The following is a 26,162-nucleotide window of genomic DNA, read 5'->3' as shown; positions in this document are numbered from 1 at the left end:
AGGTGGTGTTCTGCTCCTTGCTTATTTCCAACACAGTATTTCAGACTGGGGAGGTTTATGCTAGGATTCTCAAATGGGAAATTTCATGTTACAGTTGAAGAAACCGCCAAGAAACAGAGCTCCGCTCATATAAGGGATTTAAATACCCACTTCCAAAATGCAATACCTAAACTTCTTGCTTGTTACTTGTCCAATCCTGCAAGTGCAGATTGCCAAGATGGATTCTAAACTTTGTTTTACGACTTTGACAGGAAGAAGCTTGATAGTTGAAGCACTCAGTGGGGCAGGGAGCTTTAGAACTGATATTTTGGAGGGTTGACTCAGTTTAACCTGAAATAGAAATGAGGTAAGAAATAGTTTTAGCGAGAAGGGTACTGCATTAATGAATTCTTTCTTTTATAAGAGCACTAATGACTTGGTCAGAGGGGTGTATTGCTGGCTTGTGCTCACTCTCCCTGATAAGAAGCCCAGCTTGGAGACTTTAGTATCCTGGTCTACATGCGCACAATGCCGATTTTAGATTATGCTTCATCCAAGTCCTGTGTCCGGCTACAGCCACTTTCCTGCAAGATTAGCATGAGAAGGGTCCACATTCACCTATGAGCCTTTGCTGCTCTTTCAAGTATGTAATGTTTCTTGTCAAGACAAAAAGAAAGAAACCTTTGCAATCCTGGAGTACTCAGGAACTCAGGGTGATTTAATTGTGAAGTAAGACAGTAACAATACAACCTGCTTGGGCTGTTATGGTGGGGCAAGCATAGGAAGGGGGATCGACATGTACATTGTCAAGACTCCCTGTAGTTTTAGGAGATTTTTTCAGACACGTTTATCAGCAGCAGCAACAGAAATACTTGAGCAGTGACAACACAGAAGCATTTTGCTCTGGGTTTGATTCTTTGTTTTTCACAGTCACTCAGATTCTATAGAATAAAGCAGGTCCTAAACAAAAGCTTCTTGACTCCAAGCTTCTGCTTTAATCAGAAGGTTCTTGTTATTTCTTATGAGTTGTTTGCGGTGTTTGTTCACAGAGAATGAATCCTGGTGTTGCCTGCACTTATGGCTCTACTTTTTCACCAAGAAACTTCCCCGGTTAAAACTGGGGTGGGAATGTGGGTTGGGAAAGAAAGGTCTTAAAAGAGAACATGACAGCTCTTTGCTGGACTGGTTCAGTGAGATGACCACCCTTATCTGTATCTCCTTCTGGCTCAGACAAGGAACAGAGACCAAATACTTTAATATCAGGACACAGCAACTGAGAAAGTCAACCTAAAAGCAAACATTTTCTGCCCAGTTAGGGAAGGTGCAGCTAAATATAATTGTCATTAATGAATCTGAAATGATCTTGGTCATGTAGAACAACTTAGCCAGCAGGCAGTGTTCTCCCCAGGGAGCTGTGTTACTTGGAATATCCTGAACTGAAACACCCAGGGACGGAACACAATGCCACCTATTATGTTCAAACTGCTCGTCAGGTTTGCTAACAATTTGCACTGCAGGACCTGGTATTTATGTCTTTGCCTCACTTGAACCATTCAGTCTCAGATTTCTCCTGGCAGGTGTTGAAGCTCTTGGGCAATTTCAACACCAATTATTCAGTCATTTCTGAGAATGAAATCAGAGAAGCAGACATTGTGCTATCCCCCGTTAGGGTAGCAGTAAAAATATCCTTATGCATGATTTGGATCAGAGATCCCAAAATGATATAAAGAAAGCCAAAAGGAGAAATGGCTGTTGCTGTAAAACAGCTTCATGGAGTTGAGAAGGAATACCTTGGTTAATAAGGAAAGCAAGGCCCAGGAGCTCTCTGAGGAGGATTAAGGGATTCATAAAGATCAGTATCAGGAAGTGTCATTAAAGCACTTCACTTGATGCTGTACACAGTGGGCCACTATGCCTCTGTTGAGCCACAGTAGCTGTGAGTGACTGAAAGCCAACACTGGCTTAAAGAAGTTCTAAAGGAGACAGAACACTCCAACGGTAGGGAATAGAAGTCAGAGAATGGCAGAGGACTGGGCAAGGGACAGCATGTAGGACTGGAGGGAAAAGCCTGGGAGTTCCCTTTCAATCCTCCCTTCAAGGGCATCCTCTCCTCAACAAGATATTGATTCCAGAATCATTGAATCTCAGCCCAGTTTGGGATGCGAGGAACCTTAAAGCTCCTCCAGTTCCAAGCCCTTGCCATGAGCAGGGACATCTTCTGCTAGGGCAGGTTGCTCCAAGCCCCTGTGTCCAACCTGGCCTTGAACACTGCATGGGGCAGTGGATGGGGCAGCCACAGCTTCTCCGGGCACCCTGTGCCAGCGCCTCACAAGGAAGAACTTCTAGCTAATGTCTAACCTGAATCTCTTAAGGACCTCTTCAGGTCCTTTCCAACTCTAACTATTCTATGATTCTACGAATCTATAAAGTCATTCACCTATGTCAGCAGCGTTTCTGAGCCGATTAAGTTGGCATAAGCATTTATCTCCTTCACATGTGAAAATGGCTGGGAATTATGCAACATGGTTCTTGGAAAACTACTGAATATGTATGATGTTTACCTGAAATGTAATGGATATGTGTGTAGATAGAGCAACAATATAATCATGGTCTATTTGATGCTCGGATTGGGCACATTAGGAGGAGATCTCCCCTGTGTCTCCTAGTGCTGCAATGAAGAATACCTGCTTGTCAACTTAAACTTTGTTGGTGAGTTCTTAATGAGTTCTACAAATTAAAATACTCCATCCCTTCCGGTGAAGAAGAGCTGAGGCTGCAGAACATCCCTTCATCTCCCCTCCAGGCACATTGCTGTTCTAAAGCACCCACATGGGGAGTTTTGTTTTCTGAAACAACTTTGTTGCTCCATCCCTTGCCACCTTCACACATCTCCCGGACTCCCCAGCCACATGACATCAAAATCCTGCCCTTCTCCCTCCGTCCAAAGACCAAACTGAGTAGAATGCCCGTGGTCCCAGCCCCTGATCCACCCTAGCAAGTCCCAGGCACAGCATACGGCAGCAATATGGGAGGCCAAGGTGAGGGGCCCAAGCCCTGGGGAGGCAGGGCTGCACTGCAGCACACACTGGCACTCCCGGGACCAGGTGTGCGACCAGTGGGGATGGTGCTTCCTTCCAGAACCATCAACTCACCCACAAGCACTCAGCCCACATGGCTTCTGGAGGAAGGCAGGCGAGGTCAGGAGCTCTGGAGTACATCAGCCACATCCAGCCCTGCCAGGGAGGTGCTCGGTGCCAGGGGAGGAGCAGGACAGGACAGCAGAGGAACAGCCCAGTCTGGGGTTTTACACAAAACTATTTGTGGGGTTTAGACTTTGAGCAATTCAGAGGTGAGCCCAGAAGAGGCTGGACAGCATCGGTCATCTGGCGCCCTGCAGGCAGCACCCACCATCAGCAGAAGGCAGCAAGGTGACAGCTCTTCAAGCTCTCTACCTGCAAGGAGAAGAGACATCTCCATCCAAGGCATTGCCTGGGTGCAGATCCATTCACTCAGACCCCATTGGTGACTTCCCAGCACTGCAGTGCTGGCACTGGCAGTGCTGGGAAGGTCTGGGCTTGTGCTCTACTCCAAATTCCAGGAGCTACCCTGGCCAGCTTATCTCCAGGAGAAGTTACCTGTGACCTGGCTGCACAAGACAACTGAGAGCTCTGATTTCCAACTAGCCACAGTGTGGTTTTCCATCCTTAGGGGATCACACCCTTGTCCTTACTCTCAGCCTGAGTTTGTTGTGGTCACAGAGAGTGAGCACAACCCGAGAAGTTTTCGAGACTCACTTCCCAGAAACCTCCAGAGCCCTTTGGAGAGCTCCAACCAACCCACCCAATAAGGAGCATTTTTCAGAGTGGGTCTGCTCATGCTCTGCATCTGCTGCACCCTGGAGGCAGGTTTCTTCCTGCCACTCTGGAAAGTGTTAGTGGAAACCAGAGTGTGGCTTCTTTGGGAAGTGGAATGATTCCTCTCCGGGCAAGGTTCCCCTCTCCCAAAAACCACAGCACAAGCTGATGCCTACTTTTGCAATAGGAGGAACTGGGACAGGACCATCACTTCCCCCAGCACATCCCACTGCAGAAAATGCACAACACGAATTAAAAAGCCAGCTCTGATGGAGAGCAGGTGATGGAGCAAAGGGGTGATGGGCTGGGAGCAGCTCAAGGTTCCTCCATGCAGGGGCGCACAGCAGAGGCTGCTGGTGTCACAGGAGTGTCGTGGTTTAAAACCAGCCACGCAGCTTGTTAACTCACTCCCTCCCTTGCTCCCCCAACTCCCGGAGTGTTAGAAAGGGGAATCCAAAGAAGGTAGCCCCCATGGGTTGAGATAAGAACGGTTTAATAACTAAGGTATAACACAAATCACTACTGCTACTACAAACAATAATGATAAAGCCAATAACAAGTGAAGAGAATACAACACCTCACCAGCCACCAACCCATAACTCATCCCACCCTGCCCGACCGAGCACCAACCGATACCTCCTCCATCCCCCCAGAGCTCCAGCCCTGCCAGGTAACTCCCAGTTACATCCTGGGTATGACGTGCTATGGTATGGAATACCCCTTTGGCTAGCCTGGGTCAGGTGTCCTGTCTCTCCTTCCTCCTGGCCTCCCCTCCTCCCTGGCAGAGCATGAGCTCAGGAAAGGCCTTGGACAAACCAAACATTTGAGCAGTAACTCAAAACATACTTGCTATCAGCAACCGTTCTCAGCCCGAAAGTCAAACCACAGCACTGCACCAGCTACCAAGAAGGAGAAAAAATGACTGCTACTGCTGAACCCAGGACAAGGAGTCAGCCTGCAAGAGGCCTGTAGTGCACACTGAGGAACTTGCTGTTGATGCAGGAATTGATGCTCGCTGCCGGCATTGCTGGCAGGTGCTCTGCTGCTTGCCCCATGTTCCTAACCTGGAAAGCACCGCTGCTGCCATGGGTATGAGAATGACGTGTGGGCTGAGTTGCACTGTGGAGCTTTGTGTGCCAGCTGCTCACAGGGTGGCCAGGAGTGCACGGTGATTTTCCAATCCCAAACACAAGCCAAGAGCAGTGTGCACATTCCTGCACAAGTACCTCTGCAGCCTCAGGGCCACCTCCCTGTCATTCCTCTGCTGCAGCCCTGGGGACACGAGGCCATGGCTCAGGGCAGCTGCAAGAGCCCCCCTGTTCGGTTGGTCAGAAGCTGTAGGATGGGGACGGGGGGATTGCGTGGAGTCACCCATCTGCTGTCCATTTACAGTTCTGCTTCTGGAAACATCGCCAGCTTCTCCCTGCATTGCTTCAGAGCTTGCGTGTGCAGGAGGAGCAGGAGAATCACAGTCTCTCGTCCCTTATCTCTGGCCTTAGCAATTCTAAGCCTTGCTCCTTATTCCTCCCAACCCTTCTACACCCCTGTCATTCCAGTCACTGGGCTGCAGCAGGCACCGGGCTTCAAAAGCCAGCTGACGTGGGAGCCACTGCATCACACACTGTTTCATCCCATCGGGATGAGCTTTTCCTACTTGGCCAACATGTGCTGCCAAGAGCCAGCAGGACTGCAAGCTCAGCAGCTGGGAAGTGCTGCAAGGAAAGAGGTCGCTCCGCAGCTTTCTCTGCTACTGACACAAGGGAAAAGCTGGAGCAGACAGAGGCAAGAACTGGGGAGATAGGGATCTGGTTTATTGGCCCGAGAAGTGTCCACAGCGAGCGCAGGCTGCAGCACGACGTTCTCAGCGCAGCTCCCTCGGGCCTGGAGCTGACAGTGGGGCATTATTCCTCCGCTTGTGGGCTGATGCAGGATCTGTGGAAAGCCCTGCGCAGAGGCTTCAGTGCCCTTCTGAAGAAGGATAGTTGTTGCCCTCGGACGTGTTTATCTCTGGTGTCATGCAATCCTTCTTTTGGGTTGGCGGTTCCCCAAGCATAGGTGGTGGAATGGGCATCAACGGGTGGCAGGTTACGTCGTGACTGCAGCTGCCACTTTTGCATTTTCTTGGGGGTTTTCCCCTGTTGGCTTTCAATTGTCTCCCAGGTAGGGGAGGCCCTGGCATTCTCAGACTGGCGCAACCGGTGCCACCAGCGCGGCCTGGGTGCCACTGGAATAAATGATGTAGTTGGCTCCTCCTCGGTGTCCTGAGCTGCTGCACGCACTGCCTGTTCATCCCTGTAGAATCGCGGGGAGGCAAAGGTTCTGCTGGCCTCTCCCTGATGCTCTTCAGGTGCTTTCCTCACTTTGCGCCTGAATACAACCTGCAGAGCTCTGTCGACAACTGAGACCCTTTGTGGGGCCTGTCTCTGGGCGTGTGGTGGTACTAGTCCTTGTGTAAAGGCCTGTCCTGGTCCCTGTCTATCTGTGCCCAGGCTCCTGGCCTGTGTTGGTGCCTCACTCTGGGCCTGTGCTGGTGTTGGCTGCTCGTCCATTTCGCAGATAACAGGCAAAGGCTTGTGCAGGACGCCTCTCACGAAATTCCTGTCTCTTTTGGGTTGTGTCATCTTACTGGCTTTAGGGCTGAGCAGGGCAGATAACTTTCTCCGTGCCTCTGTTTCACTTTGGGCCACATCCTCCTGCTCCTTTTCCTGCTCAGCTCTTGCCCGGATGGTAGCCACAGCCTTATGCACAACGTCCATCACAAAGCACCTGGCTGTTTCCTGCATAACCAACTCCAAGGCAGTGGGGCTGAGCAGGGCCAATGACTTTCTCCGCTCCTCTTCTTCTACCTCCTCCTTGTCAAAGCCATGGGAAGGTGGTGCCGTTGCCTCCTCCTGCTCTTGTGCTACAGATGTTGTCTGTGCATCTGTCCCTTCGACAAGGTGGGGTTTCTGACCGTCTGCCCCAGGGATCTCTGTCAATTCAGCTGCATCTTCCTGCTTGTCTTCTCTCTGAGGTATAATGGCTCTCCTGGCTACTTTCTGCTTGGCAGACATGGGCGACACAATGTCTTCTCCAGCCTCATCTGCTGCAGGGGCGAAAGGGGCTGAGCTGGGCTCTGCCTGAGGCTCTACACCCATAGGAGTCTCGATGTTCTCCAGTGTTACTGGTATCACTGGTGCCATTGAAACATCCACGTGGCTTTGGGCCACATCCTCCTGCTCCTTTTCCTGCTCAGCTCTTGCCCGGATGGCAGCCACAGCCTTATGCACAATGTCCATCACAAAGCACCTGGCTGTTTCCTGCATAACCAACTCCAAGGCAGTGGGGCTGAGCAGGGCCAATGACTTTCTCCGCTCCTCTTCTTCTACCTCCTCCTTGTCAAAGCCATGGGAAGGTGGTGCCGTTGCCTCCTCCTGCTCTTGTGCTACAGATGTTGTCTGTGCATCTGTCCCTTCGACAAGGTGGGGTTTCTGACCGTCTGCCCCAGGGATCTCTGTCAATTCAGCTGCATCTTCCTGCTTGTCTTCTCTCTGAGGTATAATGGCTCTCCTGGCTACTTTCTGCTTGGCAGACATGGGTGACAAAATGTCTTCTCCAGCCTCATCTGCTGCAGGGGCGAAAGGGGCTGAGCTGGGCTCTGCCTGAGGCTCTACAGCCATAGGAGTCTCGATGTTCTCCAGTGTAACTGGCATCACTGGTGCCATTGAAACATCCACGTGGCTTTGGGCCACATCCTCCTGCTCCTTTTCCTGCTCAGCTCTTGCCCGGATGGCAGCCACAGCCTTATGCACAATGTCCATCACAAAGCACCTGGCTGTTTCCTGCATAACCAACTCCAAGGCAGTGGGGCTGAGCAGGGCCAATGACTTTCTCCGCTCCTCTTCTTCTACCTCCTCCTTGTCAAAGCCATGGGAAGGTGGTGCCGTTGCCTCCTCCTGCTCTTGTGCTACAGATGTTGTCTGTGCATCTGTCCCTTCGACAAGGTGGGGTTTCTGACCGTCTGCCCCAGGGATCTCTGTCAATTCAGCTGCATCTTCCTGCTTGTCTTCTCTCTGAGGTATAATGGCTCTCCTGGCTACTTTCTGCTTGGCAGACATGGGCGACACAATGTCTTCTCCAGCCTCATCTGCTGCAGGGGCGAAAGGGGCTGAGCTGGGCTTTGCCTGAGGCTCTACAGCCATAGGAGTCTCGATGTTCTCCAGTGTAACTGGCATCACTGGTGCCATTGAAACATCCACGTGGCTTTGGGCCACATCCTCCTGCTCCTTTTCCTGCTCAGCTCTTGCCCGGATGGCAGCCACAGCCTTATGCACAATGTCCATCACAAAGCACCTGGCTGTTTCCTGCATAACCAACTCCAAGGCAGTGGGGCTGAGCAGGGCCAATGACTTTCTCCGCTCCTCTTCTTCTACCTCCTCCTTGTCAAAGCCATGGGAAGGTGGTGCCGTTGCCTCCTCCTGCTCTTGTGCTACAGATGTTGTCTGTGCATCTGTCCCTTCGACAAGGTGGGGTTTCTGACTGTCTGCCCCAGGGATCTCTTTCAATGCAGCTGCATCTTCCTGCTTGTCTTCTCTCTGAGGTATAATGGCTCTCCTGGCTACTTTCTGCTTGGCAGACATGGGTGACACAATGTCTTCTCCAGCCTCATCTGCTGCAGGGGCGAAAGGGGCTGAGCTGGGCTCTGCCTGAGGCTCTACAGCCATAGGAGTCTCGATGTTCTCCAGTGTTACTGGCATCACTGGTGCCATTGAAACATCCACGTGGCTTTGGGCCACATCCTCCTGCTCCTTTTCCTGCTCGGCTCTTGCCCGGATGGCAGCCACAGCCTTATGCACAATGTCCATCACAAAGCACCTGGCTGTTTCCTGCATAACCAACTCCAAGGCAGTGGGGCTGAGCAGGGCCAATGACTTTCTCCGCTCCTCCTCTTCTACCTCCTCCTTATCAAAGCCATGGGAAGGTGGTGCCGTTGCCTCCTCCTGCTCTTGTGCTACAGATGTTGTCTGTGCATCTGTCCCTTCGACAAGGTGGGGTTTCTGACCGTCTGCCCCAGGCATCTCTGTCAATGCAGCTGCATCTTCCTGCTTGTCTTCTCTCAGAGGTATAACGGCTCTCCTGGCTACTTTCTGCTTGGCAGACATGGGCGACACAATATCTTCTCCAGCCTCATCTGCTGCAGGGGCGAAAGGGGCTGAGCTGGGCTCTGCCTGAGGCTCTACAGCCATAGGAGTCTCGATGTTCTCCAGTGTTACTGGCATCACCGGTGCCCTTGACACATCCACGTGGCTTTGGGCCACATCCTCCAGCTCCTTTTCCTGCTCAGCTCTTGCCCGGATGGCAGCCACAGCCTTACGCACAATGTCCATCACAAAGAACCTGGCTGTTTCCTGCATAACCAACTCCAAGACAGTGGGGCTGAGCAGGGCCAATGACTTTCTCCGCTCCTCCTCTTCTACCTCCTCCTTGTCAAAGCCATGGGAAGGTGGTGCCGTTGCCTCCTCCTGCTCTTGTGCTACAGATGTTGTCTGTGCATCTCCCCCTGCGGCAAGGTGGGGTTTCTGACCGTCTGCCCCAGGGATCTCTTTCAATGCAGCTGCATCTTCCTGCTTGTCTTCTCTCTGAGGTATAATGGCTCTCCTGGCTACTTTCTGCTTGGCAGACATGGGCGACACAATGTCTTCTCCAGCCTCATCTGCTGCAGGGGCGAAAGGGGCTGAGCTGGGCTCTGCCTGAGGCTCTACAGCCATAGGAGTCTCGATGTTCTCCAGTGTTACTGGCATCACTGGTGCCATTGAAACATCCACGTGGCTTTGGGCCACATCCTCCTGCTCCTTTTCCTGCTCAGCTCTTGCCTGGATGGCAGCCACAGCCTTATGCACAATGTCCATCACAAAGCACCTGGCTGTTTCCTGCATAACCAACTCCAAGGCAGTGGGGCTGAGCAGGGCCAATGACTTTCTCCGCTCCTCTTCTTCTGCCTCCTCCTTGTCAAAGCCATGGGAAGGTGGTGCCGGTGCCTCCCTCTGCTCTTGTTCCAGAGAAGTGAGAGGTGCACGGTGCTGCTCTCCCTCAGCAGCTCCAGCCAGAGGAGGAGCTGCCAGCTCGGTGTCTGTGGCAGTGGCCAGGACAGGAGACACACTCTGCAGGTCTCCAGCTGCCTCTGATGTCGCATTTGTGCCCAAATTGCTGTGGATGCTGGATTCCAGACGGATGTCTTCTCGGGCGTCCTGGAAGAGCTCTGGCACCAGAGGGCTGACGCAGATGTTGTACATGGTGAGGGCTTCCCCTTGAGACAGCTCTTTGTCACTAACACATTCCAATTCCTGCTTGGCCTCCTCATCGTTCTCCTCAGGGAAGGCCGCTGGCTCCTCCTGTAAACATACAGCAGAACATCAGGAGATGACAGCTCTCCCTAGATGTGTCTCTCTCAGGGCTGCAGGTAGCTGTGTGGGTGCTGTGCCGTGGGCTGCTTTCTCCCCTGCAGACCTGTGTCCAGCGCCAGGCCTGGGTGGTGCATTGGCCGTCACCTGGGCTCTGGGGTTGCTGCTGGTGGCTGCTCACTGGGGAGGTCCCTCACGGGCTGCTCTCCTTCAGTGCCTTTCCTCCAGAGGAGGGGTGCCGGATGGGAGAGCAAGAACACAGGCAGGGGAAGGAGGGAATGTCAGCTGGAAGGCACAGGGAACACGAGCAATGCCCCTGACACACGCACTTTGGGATCTGGGGTTGCCTCCAGCACCTTGGGATCCCCAATGCCAGTCACCGGGGTGTCACTCACCTGGGGCTGCGAGCCCTGACTCAAAGGTGAAGCTGCTGCTTCTCCTTCATCATCTGCTCCAGGTGCAAGGTGAGATATCCCAGACTCTGCCCCAGGGATCATCGTCACTGCAGCCAGAACTTCCTCCTCATGTTGTGCTGGGGAGACAACAGCTCTGCCGGCCTCCTGTTGATAATCTCCAGGCACGGGAGAAACCATGACTTCTCCAGCCTCATCTGCAGCTTTGGTGAAAGGGGCTGAGCTGGGCTCTGCCTGAGGCTCTACAGCCATAGGAGTCTCGATGTCCTCAAGTGTTACTGGCGTCACTGGTGCCACTGACACATCCACGTGGCTTTGGGCCACATCCTCCTGCTCCTTTTCCTGCTCAGCTCTTGCCCGGATGGCAGCCGCAGCCTTGTGCACAACGTCCATCACAGAGCACCTGGCTGTTTCCTGCATAACAAACTCCAAGGCAGTGGGGCTGAGCAGGGCCAACGACTTTCTGCGCTCCTCTTCTTCTGCCTCCTCCTTATCAAAGCCATGGGAAGGTGGTGCCGGTGCCTCCCTCTGCTCTTGTTCCACAGAAGTGAGAGGTGCACGGTGCTGCTCTCCCTCAGCAGCTCCAGCCAGAGGAGGAGCTGCCAGCTCGGTGTCTGTGGCAGTGGCCAGGACAGGAGACACACTCTGCAGGTCGCCAGCTGCCTCTCCCCGAGTCTCTGCAGCCACAGGAAACTCATTTTCCTTAAGTGCTGCATGTGACAACTCTGCCGTCTCCACATGCAGTTTCTGGCTTATTTCTTGCTGTTCCACCTGCTTCTTGTTGGTTCTCTGGACCATAGCCACAGGCAGGTGCAGCAGCTTCATCTTTTCGAATGTTGTTGTGACCTGCACAAGTGCATCCGGGACTTTGATGTTCTGCAGGGCAGGCCCATGTCTCTGTCTCTGTGGTGCTGCTTCCTTCTGGACAGCGTTATTAGAAGCCCACGCCGGTGGCATGGGAGTGAGACGTGCCTGGTGCTCCTCTTTCTCAGGAGCTCTGACCAGGCAGATCCTCTTCGGCTGCTCCGAAGGCTTGATCTTGCTGGGCGGAGAGGGCAAGCGCTGTGCAACAGGCCTGTAGTGCACACTGAGGAACTTGGTGTTGATGCACCTAGTGATACGTTCCGCTGGAATTGCTGTCAGGTGCTCTGCTGCTCGCCTAGTGCTTCTGAGTATGGGTTGAGTGGCTGGGCCCTTGCTGCTGCTGGCTGCACGGACAGTGTCTGTTCTTGCTTGTGTCCCTGCAGCCCTGCTTTGTGCTGGCTCCTGCCATGCCACTGGCTGCTGGTGACGTCGCTGGCTCCCGGTGCTGCACCTCTGCAGCACTGTGCTCATGCTGCCTGAGCTCTCAGCTGTGGGAGCAGAGGCTTTGGACCTGTGCAGGGCAGGCTGACAGGTCTCTGGCCGTGCACCTCTGCTGCCGTAACTGGGCACACGGTGGAGCTGGGCAGCAGTTTTGAGAAGCTGCTGTTGGTTGCTGCTTGTGCTGCCAACAGCCGAGTTCCTCACACTGCCAGAAGCTGCAGAGGCTGCTGGTGTTACAGATGACAGCCTGCGGCAGCTGCCGACTGCTCTCTCTGAGCGAGGGGGCGGCCGCGGTGCCATTGTGATCAATGGTGGCAGACGGAGCTTCTGCTCCTGTCTCAACCCGCTGGGGCTGGGCAGCACCACTCGGTGCCCCAGGCTGCCCATCTGCAAAAGAAGCGGAGCAGAGAGGCTGTGTGACAGTGTCCCTTGTGCCCACATCCCAGCTGGCTGAGCTCAGGCAGTTGTGCTCCCCTGCCAGCCCCAGGGCAGGGCTCAGAGCCGGCTGGGGAGAGGGCTGGCCGCCCGCAGCCCACGCCCACTGCCCAGAGCACCCCCGGCACGCCCGGGCAGGCTGTGGGGCACAGCATGCGGGGCTCAGCTTGCTCCCTCCTGCACCTCCTGCCCGCCCGTCAGCATCTCCCGGGGTCTGGAAGACGTTTGGCCCCATCTCCCTGCGGCTCCCTACCTGTGCCTGCTGGATGGCGACAGGCTGAAACCTCTCCAGGTAGGGCACCCGTGGCAGCGTGATCCCATGGTGGGACGACGCCTGGCTCGGGCTGCCCTGCGGCGCTTCCTCAGGCTGCCTGTGAGCCACCTGCAGGCAGGAGGAGGAGGAAAAGGTGTGTGATGGAGGTGGCTGCCTTGGCACAGGGGCCCGTGCACTGTGGGCAAGCCTGGCCCTGTCACCGAGGCAACTCCGAGCAGCCCCGTCCCACCACCGGCCTCTCCCTCCTGCCCTGGTCCTCACCTGGTGCCTTCTCTGCTTGCTTGGCCTGCCCTCAGCGGGCTGGGAACGGGCGTTTGCCTCTTTACCCACGGGCATCTTCCACGTCCTGGACGCTGAACTGCCGTGGGCTTCCAGGGGATTGCTGCCTCCTGAGGGAGGCCGCTCCTCTGGACTGAGGTACTCCAGGGCTCTCGCTCCTTATGTACCCCACGGTCACCAACGTGTCACCCCCCATCACAATGGCCTCTGGCCATGCGGAACCCTCCCTACACCACAAAGCCCTGGCAGTTGCCATGGAGATGCCCATGCCCGTGACTGATTCCACCGAGTCCCAACTGGTGACGGGCATCTCCACAGCGACCAGCGAGGCTTTGTGATGTTGGTGCCATTGTGTCAATGGCCACTGGGCACAGCAGGGCTGCTGCAGGCAGTCATTGAGTCAACCAGGTTGGAAAAGACCTTTCAGATCATCAAGGCCAAATGTTCCCCAGCACTGCCAAGGCCACCACTGACCCATGGCACTGAGGGCCTCGTCTACACAGCATGTGTACATTTCCAGGAATGGCGACTCCAGCACTGCCCCCAACAGCCTGCTCCAATGCCTGACTACACCTGAAGTGATCTCCTAATCTCCAGTCAAAACCTCCCCTTGTGCAGCTTGGGGCCATTTCTTCTTGGTTTAGTCCTTGCTCCTTGGGAGAGGAGACCAGGCACCTCCTGGCTCCAGCCTCCTCTCAGGTAGCTGTAGAGAACAATAAGGTCCCTTTTGAGCCTTCTCTTCTCCAGACACAGGGCTGGAGGGGCGGCCCAGTCCAGGGGGGCAATCACTGCTCTAGTCCTGCTGGCCACACCGGTGCTGATACAGGCCAGGATGCTCCCAACCAAATTCAGGACCCAGGATTTTGCCTTGTTGAACCTCATACCACTGGCCACGGCCCATTGATCCAGCCTGTCCATATCCCTCTGCAGAGCTGCCTGCCCTACGGCACATCAACACTCCCACTCAACTTGGTGTTGTGCGCAGTCTTACTGAGAGGGCACACACTGGCACTCCCGGGACCAGGTGTGCGACCAGTGGGGATGGTGCTTCCTTCCAGAACCATCAACTCACCCACAAGCACTCAGCCCACATGGCTTCTGGAGGAAGGCAGGCGAGGTCAGGAGCTCTGGAGTACATCAGCCACATCCAGCCCTGCCAGGGAGGTGCTCGGTGCCAGGGGAGGAGCAGGACAGGACAGCAGAGGAACAGCCCAGTCTGGGGTTTTACACAAAACTATTTGTGGGGTTTAGACTTTGAGCAATTCAGAGGTGAGCCCAGAAGAGGCTGGACAGCATCGGTCATCTGGCGCCCTGCAGGCAGCACCCACCATCAGCAGAAGGCAGCAAGGTGACAGCTCTTCAAGCTCTCTACCTGCAAGGAGAAGAGACATCTCCATCCAAGGCATTGCCTGGGTGCAGATCCATTCACTCAGACCCCATTGGTGACTTCCCAGCACTGCAGTGCTGGCACTGGCAGTGCTGGGAAGGTCTGGGCTTGTGCTCTACTCCAAATTCCAGGAGCTACCCTGGCCAGCTTATCTCCAGGAGAAGTTACCTGTGACCTGGCTGCACAAGACAACTGAGAGCTCTGATTTCCAACTAGCCACAGTGTGGTTTTCCATCCTTAGGGGATCACACCCTTGTCCTTACTCTCAGCCTGAGTTTGTTGTGGTCACAGAGAGTGAGCACAACCCGAGAAGTTTTCGAGACTCACTTCCCAGAAACCTCCAGAGCCCTTTGGAGAGCTCCAACCAACCCACCCAATAAGGAGCATTTTTCAGAGTGGGTCTGCTCATGCTCTGCATCTGCTGCACCCTGGAGGCAGGTTTCTTCCTGCCACTCTGGAAAGTGTTAGTGGAAACCAGAGTGTGGCTTCTTTGGGAAGTGGAATGATTCCTCTCCGGGCAAGGTTCCCCTCTCCCAAAAACCACAGCACAAGCTGATGCCTACTTTTGCAATAGGAGGAACTGGGACAGGACCATCACTTCCCCCAGCACATCCCACTGCAGAAAATGCACAACACGAATTAAAAAGCCAGCTCTGATGGAGAGCAGGTGATGGAGCAAAGGGGTGATGGGCTGGGAGCAGCTCAAGGTTCCTCCATGCAGGGGCGCACAGCAGAGGCTGCTGGTGTCACAGGAGTGTCGTGGTTTAAAACCAGCCACGCAGCTTGTTAACTCACTCCCTCCCTTGCTCCCCCAACTCCCGGAGTGTTAGAAAGGGGAATCCAAAGAAGGTAGCCCCCATGGGTTGAGATAAGAACGGTTTAATAACTAAGGTATAACACAAATCACTACTGCTACTACAAACAATAATGATAAAGCCAATAACAAGTGAAGAGAATACAACACCTCACCAGCCACCAACCCATAACTCATCCCACCCTGCCCGACCGAGCACCAACCGATACCTCCTCCATCCCCCCAGAGCTCCAGCCCTGCCAGGTAACTCCCAGTTACATCCTGGGTATGACGTGCTATGGTATGGAATACCCCTTTGGCTAGCCTGGGTCAGGTGTCCTGTCTCTCCTTCCTCCTGGCCTCCCCTCCTCCCTGGCAGAGCATGAGCTCAGGAAAGGCCTTGGACAAACCAAACATTTGAGCAGTAACTCAAAACATACTTGCTATCAGCAACCGTTCTCAGCCCGAAAGTCAAACCACAGCACTGCACCAGCTACCAAGAAGGAGAAAAAATGACTGCTACTGCTGAACCCAGGACAAGGAGTCAGCCTGCAAGAGGCCTGTAGTGCACACTGAGGAACTTGCTGTTGATGCAGGAATTGATGCTCGCTGCCGGCATTGCTGGCAGGTGCTCTGCTGCTTGCCCCATGTTCCTAACCTGGAAAGCACCGCTGCTGCCATGGGTATGAGAATGACGTGTGGGCTGAGTTGCACTGTGGAGCTTTGTGTGCCAGCTGCTCACAGGGTGGCCAGGAGTGCACGGTGATTTTCCAATCCCAAACACAAGCCAAGAGCAGTGTGCACATTCCTGCACAAGTACCTCTGCAGCCTCAGGGCCACCTCCCTGTCATTCCTCTGCTGCAGCCCTGGGGACACGAGGGCATGGCTCAGGGCAGCTGCAAGAGCCCCCCTGTTCGGTTGGTCAGAAGCTGTAGGATGGGGACGGGGGGATTGCGTGGAGTCACCCATCTGCTGTCCATTTACAGTTCTGCTTCTGGAAACATCGCCAGCTTCTCCCTGCATTGCTTCAGAGCTTGCGTGTGCAGGAGGAGCAGGAGAATCACAGTCTCTCGTCCCTTATCTCTGGCCTTAGCAATTCTAAGCCTTGCTCCTTATTCCTCCCAACCCTTCTACACCCCTGTCATTCCAGTCACCGGGCTGCAGCAGGCACCGGGCTTCAAAAGCCAGCTGACGTGGGAGCCACTGCATCACACACTGTTTCATCCCATCGGGATGAGCTTTTCCTACTTGGCCAACATGTGCTGCCAAGAGCCAGCAGGACTGCAAGCTCAGCAGCTGGGAAGTGCTGCAAGGAAAGAGGTCGCTCCGCAGCTTTCTCTGCTACTGACACAAGGGAAAAGCTGGAGCAGACAGAGGCAAGAACTGGGGAGATAGGGATCTGGTTTATTGGCCCGAGAAGTGTCCACAGCGAGCGCAGGCTGCAGCACGACGTTCTCAGCGCAGCTCCCTCGGGCCTGGAGCTGACAGTGGGGCATTATTCCTCCGCTTGTGGGCTGATGCAGGATCTGTGGAAAGCCCTGCGCAGAGGCTTCAGTGCCCTTCTGAAGAAGGATAGTTGTTGCCCTCGGACGTGTTTATCTCTGGTGTCATGCAATCCTTCTTTTGGGTTGGCGGTTCCCCAAGCATAGGTGGTGGAATGGGCATCAACGGGTGGCAGGTTACGTCGTGACTGCAGCTGCCACTTTTGCATTTTCTTGGGGGTTTTCCCCTGTTGGCTTTCAATTGTCTCCCAGGTAGGGGAGGCCCTGGCATTCTCAGACTGGCGCAACCGGTGCCACCAGCGCGGCCTGGGTGCCACTGGAATAAATGATGTAGTTGGCTCCTCCTCGGTGTCCTGAGCTGCTGCACGCACTGCCTGTTCATCCCTGTAGAATCGCGGGGAGGCAAAGGTTCTGCTGGCCTCTCCCTGATGCTCTTCAGGTGCTTTCCTCACTTTGCGCCTGAATACAACCTGCAGAGCTCTGTCGACAACTGAGACCCTTTGTGGGGCCTGTCTCTGGGCGTGTGGTGGTACTAGTCCTTGTGTAAAGGCCTGTCCTGGTCCCTGTCTATCTGTGCCCAGGCTCCTGGCCTGTGTTGGTGCCTCACTCTGGGCCTGTGCTGGTGTTGGCTGCTCGTCCATTTCGCAGACAACAGACAAAGGCTTGTGCAGGACGCCTCTCACGAAATTCCTGTCTCTTTTGGGTTGTGTCATCTTACTGGCTTTAGGGCTGAGCAGGGCAGATAACTTTCTCCGTGCCTCTGTTTCACTTTGGGCCACATCCTCCTGCTCCTTTTCCTGCTCAGCTCTTGCCCGGATGGTAGCCACAGCCTTATGCACAACGTCCATCACAAAGCACCTGGCTGTTTCCTGCATAACCAACTCCAAGGCAGTGGGGCTGAGCAGGGCCAATGACTTTCTCCGCTCCTCTTCTTCTACCTCCTCCTTATCAAAGCCATGGGAAGGTGGTGCCGTTGCCTCCTCCTGCTCTTGTGCTACAGATGTTGTCTGTGCATCTGTCCCTTCGACAAGGTGGGGTTTCTGACCGTCTGCCCCAGGGATCTCTGTCAATTCAGCTGCATCTTCCTGCTTGTCTTCTCTCTGAGGTATAATGGCTCTCCTGGCTACTTTCTGCTTGGCAGACATGGGCGACACAATGTCTTCTCCAGCCTCATCTGCTGCAGGGGCGAAAGGGGCTGAGCTGGGCTCTGCCTGAGGCTCTACACCCATAGGAGTCTCGATGTTCTCCAGTGTTACTGGTATCACTGGTGCCATTGAAACATCCACGTGGCTTTGGGCCACATCCTCCTGCTCCTTTTCCTGCTCAGCTCTTGCCCGGATGGCAGCCACAGCCTTATGCACAATGTCCATCACAAAGCACCTGGCTGTTTCCTGCATAACCAACTCCAAGGCAGTGGGGCTGAGCAGGGCCAATGACTTTCTCCGCTCCTCTTCTTCTACCTCCTCCTTGTCAAAGCCATGGGAAGGTGGTGCCGTTGCCTCCTCCTGCTCTTGTGCTACAGATGTTGTCTGTGCATCTGTCCCTTCGACAAGGTGGGGTTTCTGACCGTCTGCCCCAGGGATCTCTGTCAATTCAGCTGCATCTTCCTGCTTGTCTTCTCTCTGAGGTATAATGGCTCTCCTGGCTACTTTCTGCTTGGCAGACATGGGTGACAAAATGTCTTCTCCAGCCTCATCTGCTGCAGGGGCGAAAGGGGCTGAGCTGGGCTCTGCCTGAGGCTCTACAGCCATAGGAGTCTCGATGTTCTCCAGTGTTACTGGCATCACTGGTGCCATTGAAACATCCACGTGGCTTTGGGCCACATCCTCCTGCTCCTTTTCCTGCTCAGCTCTTGCCCGGATGGCAGCCACAGCCTTATGCACAATGTCCATCACAAAGCACCTGGCTGTTTCCTGCATAACCAACTCCAAGGCAGTGGGGCTGAGCAGGGCCAATGACTTTCTCCGCTCCTCTTCTTCTACCTCCTCCTTGTCAAAGCCATGGGAAGGTGGTGCCGTTGCCTCCTCCTGCTCTTGTGCTACAGATGTTGTCTGTGCATCTGTCCCTTCGACAAGGTGGGGTTTCTGACCGTCTGCCCCAGGGATCTCTGTCAATTCAGCTGCATCTTCCTGCTTGTCTTCTCTCTGAGGTATAATGGCTCTCCTGGCTACTTTCTGCTTGGCAGACATGGGCGACACAATGTCTTCTCCAGCCTCATCTGCTGCAGGGGCGAAAGGGGCTGAGCTGGGCTTTGCCTGAGGCTCTACAGCCATAGGAGTCTCGATGTTCTCCAGTGTTACTGGCATCACTGGTGCCATTGAAACATCCACGTGGCTTTGGGCCACATCCTCCTGCTCCTTTTCCTGCTCAGCTCTTGCCCGGATGGCAGCCACAGCCTTATGCACAATGTCCATCACAAAGCACCTGGCTGTTTCCTGCATAACCAACTCCAAGGCAGTGGGGCTGAGCAGGGCCAATGACTTTCTCCGCTCCTCCTCTTCTACCTCCTCCTTATCAAAGCCATGGGAAGGTGGTGCCGTTGCCTCCTCCTGCTCTTGTGCTACAGATGTTGTCTGTGCATCTGTCCCTTCGACAAGGTGGGGTTTCTGACCGTCTGCCCCAGGCATCTCTGTCAATGCAGCTGCATCTTCCTGCTTGTCTTCTCTCAGAGGTATAATGGCTCTCCTGGCTAATTTCTGGTTGGCAGACATGGGCGAAACCATGTCTTCTCCAGCCTCATCTGCTGCAGGGGTGAAAGGGGCTGAGCTGGGCTCTGCCTGAAGCTCTACACCCATAGGAGTCTCGATGTTCTCCAGTGTTACTGGCATCACTGGTGCCATTGAAACATCCACGTGGCTTTGGGCCACATCCTCCTGTTCCTTTTCCTGCTCGGCTCTTGCCCGGATGGCAGCCACAGCCTTATGCACAATGTCCATCACAAAGCACCTGGCTGTTTCCTGCATAACCAACTCCAAGGCAGTGGGGCTGAGCAGGGCCAATGACTTTCTCCGCTCCTCCTCTTCTACCTCCTCCTTATCAAAGCCATGGGAAGGTGGTGCCGTTGCCTCCTCCTGCTCTTGTGCTACAGATGTTGTCTGTGCATCTGTCCCTTCGACAAGGTGGGGTTTCTGACTGTCTGCCCCAGGGATCTCTGTCAATTCAGCTGCATCTTCCTGCTTGTCTTCTCTCTGAGGTATAATGGCTCTCCTGGCTACTTTCTGCTTGGCAGACATGGGTGACACAATGTCTTCTCCAGCCTCATCTGCTGCAGGGGCGAAAGGGGCTGAGCTGGGCTCTGCCTGAGGCTCTACAGCCATAGGAGTCTCGATGTTCTCCAGTGTTACTGGCATCACTGGTGCCATTGAAACATCCACGTGGCTTTGGGCCACATCCTCCTGCTCCTTTTCCTGCTCGGCTCTTGCCCGGATGGCAGCCACAGCCTTATGCACAATGTCCATCACAAAGCACCTGGCTGTTTCCTGCATAACCAACTCCAAGGCAGTGGGGCTGAGCAGGGCCAATGACTTTCTCCGCTCCTCCTCTTCTACCTCCTCCTTATCAAAGCCATGGGAAGGTGGTGCCGTTGCCTCCTCCTGCTCTTGTGCTACAGATGTTGTCTGTGCATCTGTCCCTTCGACAAGGTGGGGTTTCTGACCGTCTGCCCCAGGCATCTCTGTCAATGCAGCTGCATCTTCCTGCTTGTCTTCTCTCAGAGGTATAACGGCTCTCCTGGCTACTTTCTGGTTGGCAGACATGGGCGACACAATATCTTCTCCAGCCTCATCTGCTGCAGGGGCGAAAGGGGCTGAGCTGGGCTCTGCCTGAGGCTCTACAGCCATAGGAGTCTCGATGTTCTCCAGTGTTACTGGCATCACCGGTGCCCTTGACACATCCACGTGGCTTTGGGCCACATCCTCCAGCTCCTTTTCCTGCTCAGCTCTTGCCCGGATGGCAGCCACAGCCTTACGCACAATGTCCATCACAAAGAACCTGGCTGTTTCCTGCATAACCAACTCCAAGACAGTGGGGCTGAACAGGGCCAATGACTTTCTCCGCTCCTCCTCTTCTACCTCCTCCTTGTCAAAGCCATGGGAAGGTGGTGCCGTTGCCTCCTCCTGCTCTTGTGCTACAGATGTTGTCTGTGCATCTCCCCCTGCGGCAAGGTGGGGTTTCTGACCGTCTGCCCCAGGGATCTCTTTCAATGCAGCTGCATCTTCCTGCTTGTCTTCTCTCTGAGGTATAATGGCTCTCCTGGCTACTTTCTGCTTGGCAGACATGGGCGACACAATGTCTTCTCCAGCCTCATCTGCTGCAGGGGCGAAAGGGGCTGAGCTGGGCTCTGCCTGAGGCTCTACAGCCATAGGAGTCTCGATGTTCTCCAGTGTTACTGGCATCACTGGTGCCATTGAAACATCCACGTGGCTTTGGGCCACATCCTCCTGCTCCTTTTCCTGCTCAGCTCTTGCCTGGATGGCAGCCACAGCCTTATGCACAATGTCCATCACAAAGCACCTGGCTGTTTCCTGCATAACCAACTCCAAGGCAGTGGGGCTGAGCAGGGCCAATGACTTTCTCCGCTCCTCTTCTTCTGCCTCCTCCTTGTCAAAGCCATGGGAAGGTGGTGCCGGTGCCTCCCTCTGCTCTTGTTCCAGAGAAGTGAGAGGTGCACGGTGCTGCTCTCCCTCAGCAGCTCCAGCCAGAGGAGGAGCTGCCAGCTCGGTGTCTGTGGCAGTGGCCAGGACAGGAGACACACTCTGCAGGTCTCCAGCTGCCTCTGATGTCGCATTTGTGCCCAAATTGCTGTGGATGCTGGATTCCAGACGGATGTCTTCTCGGGCGTCCTGGAAGAGCTCTGGCACCAGAGGGCTGACGCAGATGTTGTACATGGTGAGGGCTTCCCCTTGAGACAGCTCTTTGTCACTAACACATTCCAATTCCTGCTTGGCCTCCTCATCGTTCTCCTCAGGGAAGGCCGCTGGCTCCTCCTGTAAACATACAGCAGAACATCAGGAGATGACAGCTCTCCCTAGATGTGTCTCTCTCAGGGCTGCAGGTAGCTGTGTGGGTGCTGTGCCGTGGGCTGCTTTCTCCCCTGCAGACCTGTGTCCAGCGCCAGGCCTGGGTGGTGCATTGGCCGTCACCTGGGCTCTGGGGTTGCTGCTGGTGGCTGCTCACTGGGGAGGTCCCTCACGGGCTGCTCTCCTTCAGTGCCTTTCCTCCAGAGGAGGGGTGCCGGATGGGAGAGCAAGAACACAGGCAGGGGAAGGAGGGAATGTCAGCTGGAAGGCACAGGGAACACGAGCAATGCCCCTGACACACGCACTTTGGGATCTGGGGTTGCCTCCAGCACCTTGGGATCCCCAATGCCAGTCACCGGGGTGTCACTCACCTGGGGCTGCGAGCCCTGACTCAAAGGTGAAGCTGCTGCTTCTCCTTCATCATCTGCTCCAGGTGCAAGGTGAGATATCCCAGACTCTGCCCCAGGGATCATCGTCACTGCAGCCAGAACTTCCTCCTCATGTTGTGCTGGGGAGACAACAGCTCTGCCGGCCTCCTGTTGATAATCTCCAGGCACGGGAGAAACCATGACTTCTCCAGCCTCATCTGCAGCTTTGGTGAAAGGGGCTGAGCTGGGCTCTGCCTGAGGCTCTACAGCCATAGGAGTCTCGATGTCCTCAAGTGTTACTGGCGTCACTGGTGCCACTGACACATCCACGTGGCTTTGGGCCACATCCTCCTGCTCCTTTTCCTGCTCAGCTCTTGCCCGGATGGCAGCCGCAGCCTTGTGCACAACGTCCATCACAGAGCACCTGGCTGTTTCCTGCATAACAAACTCCAAGGCAGTGGGGCTGAGCAGGGCCAACGACTTTCTGCGCTCCTCTTCTTCTGCCTCCTCCTTATCAAAGCCATGGGAAGGTGGTGCCGGTGCCTCCCTCTGCTCTTGTTCCACAGAAGTGAGAGGTGCACGGTGCTGCTCTCCCTCAGCAGCTCCAGCCAGAGGAGAGCTGCCAGCTCGGTGTCTGTGGCAGTGGCCAGGACAGGAGACACACTCTGCAGGTCGCCAGCTGCCTCTCCCCGAGTCTCTGCAGCCACAGGAAACTCATTTTCCTTAAGTGCTGCATGTGACAACTCTGCCGTCTCCACATGCAGTTTCTGGCTTATTTCTTGCTGTTCCACCTGCTTCTTGTTGGTTCTCTGGACCATAGCCACAGGCAGGTGCAGCAGCTTCATCTTTTCGAATGTTTGTGACCTGCACAAGTGCATCCGGGACTTTGATGTTCTGCAGGGCAGGCCCATGTCTCTGTCTCTGTGGTGCTGCTTCCTTCTGGACAGCGTTATTAGAAGCCCACGCCGGTGGCATGGGAGTGAGACGTGCCTGGTGCTCCTCTTTCTCAGGAGCTCTGACCAGGCAGATCCTCTTCGGCTGCTCCGAAGGCTTGATCTTGCTGGGCGGAGAGGGCAAGCGCTGTGCAACAGGCCTGTAGTGCACACTGAGGAACTTGGTGTTGATGCACCTAGTGATACGTTCCGCTGGAATTGCTGTCAGGTGCTCTGCTGCTCGCCTAGTGCTTCTGAGTATGGGTTGAGTGGCTGGGCCCTTGCTGCTGCTGGCTGCACGGACAGTGTCTGTTCTTGCTTGTGTCCCTGCAGCCCTGCTTTGTGCTGGCTCCTGCCATGCCACTGGCTGCTGGTGACGTCGCTGGCTCCCGGTGCTGCACCTCTGCAGCACTGTGCTCATGCTGCCTGAGCTCTCAGCTGTGGGAGCAGAGGCTTTGGACCTGTGCAGGGCAGGCTGACAGGTCTCTGGCCGTGCACCTCTGCTGCCGTAACTGGGCACACGGTGGAGCTGGGCAGCAGTTTTGAGAAGCTGCTGTTGGTTGCTGCTTGTGCTGCCAACAGCCGAGTTCCTCACACTGCCAGAAGCTGCAGAGGCTGCTGGTGTTACAGATGACAGCCTGCGGCAGCTGCCGACTGCTCTCTCTGAGCGAGGGGGCGGCCGCGGTGCCATTGTGATCAATGGTGGCAGACGGAGCTTCTGCTCCTGTCTCAACCCGCTGGGGCTGGGCAGCACCACTCGGTGCCCCAGGCTGCCCATCTGCAAAAGAAGCGGAGCAGAGAGGCTGTGTGACAGTGTCCCTTGTGCCCACATCCCAGCTGGCTGAGCTCAGGCAGTTGTGCTCCCCTGCCAGCCCCAGGGCAGGGCTCAGAGCCGGCTGGGGAGAGGGCTGGCCGCCCGCAGCCCACGCCCACTGCCCAGAGCACCCCCGGCACGCCCGGGCAGGCTGTGGGGCACAGCATGCGGGGCTCAGCTTGCTCCCTCCTGCACCTCCTGCCCGCCCGTCAGCATCTCCCGGGGTCTGGAAGACGTTTGGCCCCATCTCCCTGCGGCTCCCTACCTGTGCCTGCTGGATGGCGACAGGCTGAAACCTCTCCAGGTAGGGCACCCGTGGCAGCGTGATCCCATGGTGGGACGACGCCTGGCTCGGGCTGCCCTGCGGCGCTTCCTCAGGCTGCCTGTGAGCCACCTGCAGGCAGGAGGAGGAGGAAAAGGTGTGTGATGGAGGTGGCTGCCTTGGCACAGGGGCCCGTGCACTGTGGGCAAGCCTGGCCCTGTCACCGAGGCAACTCCGAGCAGCCCCGTCCCACCACCGGCCTCTCCCTCCTGCCCTGGTCCTCACCTGGTGCCTTCTCTGCTTGCTTGGCCTGCCCTCAGCGGGCTGGGAACGGGCATTTGCCTCTTTACCCACGGGCATCTTCCACGTCCTGGACGCTGAACTGCCGTGGGCTTCCAGGGGATTGCTGCCTCCTGAGGGAGGCCGCTCCTCTGGACTGAGGTACTCCAGGGCTCTCGCTCCTTATGTACCCCACGGTCACCAACGTGTCACCCCCCATCACAATGGCCTCTGGCCATGCGGAACCCTCCCTACACCACAAAGCCCTGGCAGTTGCCATGGAGATGCCCATGCCCGTGACTGATTCCACCGAGTCCCAACTGGTGACGGGCATCTCCACAGCGACCAGCGAGGCTTTGTGATGTTGGTGCCATTGTGTCAATGGCCACTGGGCACAGCAGGGCTGCTGCAGGCAGTCATTGAGTCAACCAGGTTGGAAAAGACCTTTCAGATCATCAAGGCCAAATGTTCCCCAGCACTGCCAAGGCCACCACTGACCCATGGCACTGAGGGCCTCGTCTACACAGCATGTGTACATTTCCAGGAATGGCGACTCCAGCACTGCCCCCAACAGCCTGCTCCAATGCCTGACTACACCTGAAGTGATCTCCTAATCTCCAGTCAAAACCTCCCCTTGTGCAGCTTGGGGCCATTTCTTCTTGGTTTAGTCCTTGCTCCTTGGGAGAGGAGACCAGGCACCTCCTGGCTCCAGCCTCCTCTCAGGTAGCTGTAGAGAACAATAAGGTCCCTTTTGAGCCTTCTCTTCTCCAGACACAGGGCTGGAGGGGCGGCCCAGTCCAGGGGGGCAATCACTGCTCTAGTCCTGCTGGCCACACCGGTGCTGATACAGGCCAGGATGCTCCCAACCAAATTCAGGACCCAGGATTTTGCCTTGTTGAACCTCATACCACTGGCCACGGCCCATTGATCCAGCCTGTCCATATCCCTCTGCAGAGCTGCCTGCCCTACGGCACATCAACACTCCCACTCAACTTGGTGTTGTGCGCAGTCTTACTGAGAGGGCACACACTGGCACTCCCGGGACCAGGTGTGCGACCAGTGGGGATGGTGCTTCCTTCCAGAACCATCAACTCACCCACAAGCACTCAGCCCACATGGCTTCTGGAGGAAGGCAGGCGAGGTCAGGAGCTCTGGAGTACATCAGCCACATCCAGCCCTGCCAGGGAGGTGCTCGGTGCCAGGGGAGGAGCAGGACAGGACAGCAGAGGAACAGCCCAGTCTGGGGTTTTACACAAAACTATTTGTGGGGTTTAGACTTTGAGCAATTCAGAGGTGAGCCCAGAAGAGGCTGGACAGCATCGGTCATCTGGCGCCCTGCAGGCAGCACCCACCATCAGCAGAAGGCAGCAAGGTGACAGCTCTTCAAGCTCTCTACCTGCAAGGAGAAGAGACATCTCCATCCAAGGCATTGCCTGGGTGCAGATCCATTCACTCAGACCCCATTGGTGACTTCCCAGCACTGCAGTGCTGGCACTGGCAGTGCTGGGAAGGTCTGGGCTTGTGCTCTACTCCAAATTCCAGGAGCTACCCTGGCCAGCTTATCTCCAGGAGAAGTTACCTGTGACCTGGCTGCACAAGACAACTGAGAGCTCTGATTTCCAACTAGCCACAGTGTGGTTTTCCATCCTTAGGGGATCACACCCTTGTCCTTACTCTCAGCCTGAGTTTGTTGTGGTCACAGAGAGTGAGCACAACCCGAGAAGTTTTCGAGACTCACTTCCCAGAAACCTCCAGAGCCCTTTGGAGAGCTCCAACCAACCCACCCAATAAGGAGCATTTTTCAGAGTGGGTCTGCTCATGCTCTGCATCTGCTGCACCCTGGAGGCAGGTTTCTTCCTGCCACTCTGGAAAGTGTTAGTGGAAACCA

The 26,162-nt window shown here is 55.5% G+C and overlaps 1 protein-coding gene across 1 annotated transcript; it reads right to left on the bottom strand.

The window, feature by feature from the left end:
- Positions 1–549: 549 nt before the first annotated feature.
- Positions 550–24,355, bottom strand: LOC117436263 (flocculation protein FLO11-like). The gene is made up of 9 exons (XM_034063805.1): positions 24,281–24,355; positions 23,999–24,127; positions 21,991–22,422; positions 21,473–21,586; positions 12,620–12,748; positions 11,398–11,688; positions 10,609–11,040; positions 10,042–10,204; positions 550–563 (listed from the first exon to the last, which is right to left on the bottom strand). Exons 1-9 carry the CDS (start codon positions 24,353–24,355, stop codon positions 550–552), a joined length of 1,779 nt encoding a protein of 592 aa, XP_033919696.1.
- Positions 24,356–26,162: the final 1,807 nt, after the last annotated feature.

This window comes from Melopsittacus undulatus, chromosome 6 (assembly GCF_012275295.1).
Source record: "Melopsittacus undulatus isolate bMelUnd1 chromosome 6, bMelUnd1.mat.Z, whole genome shotgun sequence".
Taxonomy (NCBI): Eukaryota; Metazoa; Chordata; class Aves; order Psittaciformes; family Psittaculidae; genus Melopsittacus; species Melopsittacus undulatus.
This window is presented reverse-complemented; position numbering and strand designations above follow the sequence as displayed.